The sequence below is a fragment of the Drosophila ananassae genome, chromosome XL (genome assembly GCF_017639315.1).
Source record: "Drosophila ananassae strain 14024-0371.13 chromosome XL, ASM1763931v2, whole genome shotgun sequence".
Lineage (NCBI taxonomy): Eukaryota > Metazoa > Arthropoda > Insecta > Diptera > Drosophilidae > Drosophila > Drosophila ananassae.
Window position 1 is genome coordinate 12,019,932 of NC_057931.1, and position 3,847 is coordinate 12,023,778.

General features: G+C 51.2%; 1 protein-coding gene across 1 annotated transcript; it reads left to right on the forward strand.

The window, feature by feature from the left end:
* The first annotated feature begins 480 nt into the window (after positions 1-480).
* LOC6503056 lies at positions 481-3,601 on the forward strand. The gene has a single exon (XM_001963306.4). It carries the CDS (start codon positions 842-844, stop codon positions 3,299-3,301), a length of 2,460 nt encoding a protein of 819 aa, XP_001963342.1. The 5' UTR covers positions 481-841; the 3' UTR covers positions 3,302-3,601.
* The last annotated feature ends 246 nt before the right edge of the window (positions 3,602-3,847 follow it).

Here is a 3,847-nt window from a genome sequence, read left to right on the forward strand (position 1 = left end):
TGGTTAAGGCAACCCCTTCATTTTTATGAGCCACTGCAAAAATTATACGTTTCATTTTAAATTCCAGAAACCCCTGAGTTCCTGAGGTAACCATTAGTCGATTGCCTTCAAAGTTCGGACCTTTGTTTTATGGCTTGGGGAACTTTTGAATTCAATTTGTTTGGCAAGCCGAAAAGTTATTGATTTAATTCGTATCTGGGGACTGCTTAATCAAAAATACTCCGATTCGGATATATGTATGATGGCCTGGAAAGTAGACGCCTGACCAGCAGATAAGCGGACACGCGGACAGCGGACAATGGTCTGGAGTGGAGTGGAGTGGAGTGTAGTGGAGTGGAGTGGTGGCAGGAAAAGTTTCACTTGGCAATTTGTTAGTGTTCGTGATGCTCTCATCCCAGATCCCATCCCGAATAGTTGGCCGTGTCCGACATGGAATGATATATTTGTCAGCCCCCTCAAGCACCCCCAGCCACACCAGAAAGTTGGCTCTTCCAACACAGTCAGACGTCAAATGGTTAAGGCCAGGAGCTCCCAAGCCGAACACAGTCAGTTAGAATTTCGTAGTCGAGAAGCAAGTAATGCAGTGAGGGAGTCGTATTTTCCAAATTTACTCAATACTCAAAAATAAAAAAATACTCGAATATTTTTAACTGAGATTCCGCGCGAATGAGAAGCTAGAAGAAGGCTAGATATCATATATATATGTATATATAGGAGCGATTTGAGCGAGAAAGAGTCCAACCCACTAACTAAATTGCTGTCAGGCATTGTTTTCCTTTTGGTTTCTTTTGGAATTACACGTTTCGGATCACACCAAGGATCACCGGGAGTAGGCTGCATAATGGAAGTAGAACAGCAGGGGTCTCGTCCAGTGGTGGAGAAGGCTTCGTCCAAGACTCCGTCCAAGACTCCGTCCAAGACTCCGTCCAAATCGTCAAAGACCAAATCGACGAAGAAGGTCAAGGACCCGGAGGCCGAGAAAAGGCGAACCCAACGACTGGGCCACCTGTCCCGCGCCCCGGGCAAGTGTCCTCTGGGGGCCTGCGATCAGATGGTCTTCCCTTCCGGACTGCTCGTCCATTTGCTGCACAAACACACGCGTGATCCGAACTGCATGGTGGCCACCATATACGACAACCAACCGATGCGACTCTCTCTCGATCCGCGCAGTTTCCGCGCCGGAGTGCCCCAATGCCTGGCCATCCTGCTCTATGCCGGAGTCGACGGGAAACGGCGAACAGAGCCGGGCAGGCGTCAGATGAGTTTCCCGAATGCCGGGCTACTGAATGACCGACGCCGCTACGAGAATCACTTGACCATGGCCCTGATGATATGCAAGACCACGTTCTACGCCCTGCTGGCGGACAAGGAGCTGGAGAACGATCTGGCCGCTCTGAATCCCACCACTTCGGGACTGTACGTCATCTGGGTTGTGGCGCCGATTACCACGAGACGCATCTACTATACGCTGACGGCATTCGATCGGTACTACATGCAGTCCCGTAGCGTGATCCGCAAAGTTCGCAACTACACACACTCCCAGAATCCGAGTGACTTCCTGCCGGGCGAGTCCGACTACTTGCTGCTCCGCGAGGCCGAGGCCATGACGATGCTCGACGGCAGGCAGTTCCTCGACTCCCGCCACTGCTACGATCCCCAGTTGAGAAATATGGGCGCCCTGTCGCCCGGCATCCAACTGGAGCTCATCGTTCACGATCATCCCGTGACGAGCAGCCTGCAAGAGCGCACTTCCCGCCAGCTGTACGAAACTTATAGTGCTCCGAACGCCAGGATGCCGCGCAACAAGTTCAACCTGTTCCGGGGCGTCAACGGCAAGCTGACCCTGGGCCGGAAGCCTCTCGCCGCGGACAAGGACAGGGCCAGGGAATCGGGCCTCAAGAGCGGCAAGCACGAGGAGCAGCGCATTGGGAAGCGCCTTCCGAAGCGGACCAAGGAAGGCGGCGTCGAACGCTCCGAGAAATCAGGGGCCATTACGAAGAACCGTCATCACAAAAAACGTACCGAGCGGAGCAAGGGCGGCTTGGAGGAGATTATGAAGAAGGCCCACGCGGACATCTACCTGGCAGAGTCGCATCTCCCTTACAACGTTAACGATTTGGGGGTTGAGGGCATGGAGGGCTGCAGCGCCCTCTCCAAGGACTCGTCCCTGCCAGTTTCCACGGGCCTTAACGCCACGCCCGAATTTCTGCCGTGCTCCATGGCTGACTCAATAACTAGCCCCAATGACTACAGCATCGCCTCCTTCGAAGGTTTTAAGACGAGCTCCAAACTCGACTCTAACGATAGCTTCAAGGCGTACGCCGAGGAACCCTTCCAACTCAATTTCTCGGAGGATTTCTTCAAGAACTCGGGCTCTCAGGTCTCTGGGGGAGGTGCTATGGGTAAGAATCCCGCGAGTTACAAGGACAGCTCCGAGGAGAGTCTGCCGGAGAAGTATTCGGGGAGGTGCCAGGGCCAGGGCCAGGTGAGGAACAGAGCCTGCTCTCTGCTTAGCTCCCTGCTGGACTCTTCGACCAGCTCGAAGATCTATTCCCCGTTCCCGGTCCACTTTAACGATTTCCAGACTGTGGAAGTGCCGTCACCGCCGTCCCTTCTCATTCCTCACAGCGAGGAGACCAAGGAGAACATCCAGCCGAGCAAGAAATCAGAAAGCTCCGAGGAGAGTCTTCCCGAGAAGTATACGCGCTGCTATCAGAAGAACCTAAAGCGACCCTATCCCCAGGAGTACGACGACGACATCAAGGGCCCGTCCCAACCCAAGATGACGAAAAGCTCCGATGACGATATGTTAAAAGAACGTCGTCGGAACCGGGGCAGTCGTCAACTGGATGAATTATTCATCCTTAAGGAGCGCGAATGGGAGTCGGCCAGCCTGAAGGGAGCTGGCTTCCTCATCGAACCCATCCGCAGTCCTCAAACTTTGAGTCGGGAGACAATCCAAAGCCAGAACGCCACAGCCACGGAGAGTGCCATCAAGCCCGTACCCTGTCCGATGGAGAAGGTGCGTGAAGCGGTCATGAGAACCGTCAAGGATGCCCTGCTTATGGCGGCCAAGGAGACTATCTTAATGGATGTGGATCTACCTTTAATATCGAACTCTGAACCGAATTCGAATCCGGATCAGGCTAATGCCGAAGTTGAACTCAATCCGGAAACGGAAGAGCCAATCGCCCAACTGGAAGAAGAGTATCCAACAACTTCTGGCAACAACCTGCCCATCGCCACCGGACTCGCTCTAACCCTCGAGGAAACATCTGGTTCCGACTGGGATCAGCCATAAAGAAACCATAACGCACTCATCTTTGGAAGCGCCGCCCATTCGTAACGGTCATTTGTTAAATTCTCTGTGAAATTCTAACTTCATTGGCACACCTTTCCACCGAAAACCACGCCAAGAAAAATCCTAAAATCATGATCAGGTGTCGAGTATCAAAAAGCAAAGCTGCAATTCCCATTTAACCGCCAGACAAAATTCTAATATTCTATTTGTAAGCCTCACTTTAACCGTATATGACTCTGAAGCAGGTAGCATGCCAGTCAAGATTTTATGAAATCATTAAAAGCGTTGAATGAAATAATATATTAAAGGGATTATATTACTCCTATGGAACTCCTAGGCTTCTTGAAGAAGCAGGACATGGATATTCCCGTTGGAAACCCTTAAAACCCGTATAAATAGTAGACCCCATTAACTTAATCAAAATACTTCTTTAAAAATATTAAAATACAAAAGAAAATCGCTAACAAAAGTACAGTCCCACCAAATCCTTAGGTTACTTCTGCCAACTGACACTCTACTCCAAAAAAAAATGTCAGGAAGGTGAGA

What these genes read in the sequence shown, in the direction of transcription:
- LOC6503056 (XM_001963306.4), top strand. Translation starts at nt 842, where the DNA reads ATGGAAGTAGAACAGCAGGGGTCTCGTCCAGTGGTGGAGAAGGCTTCG.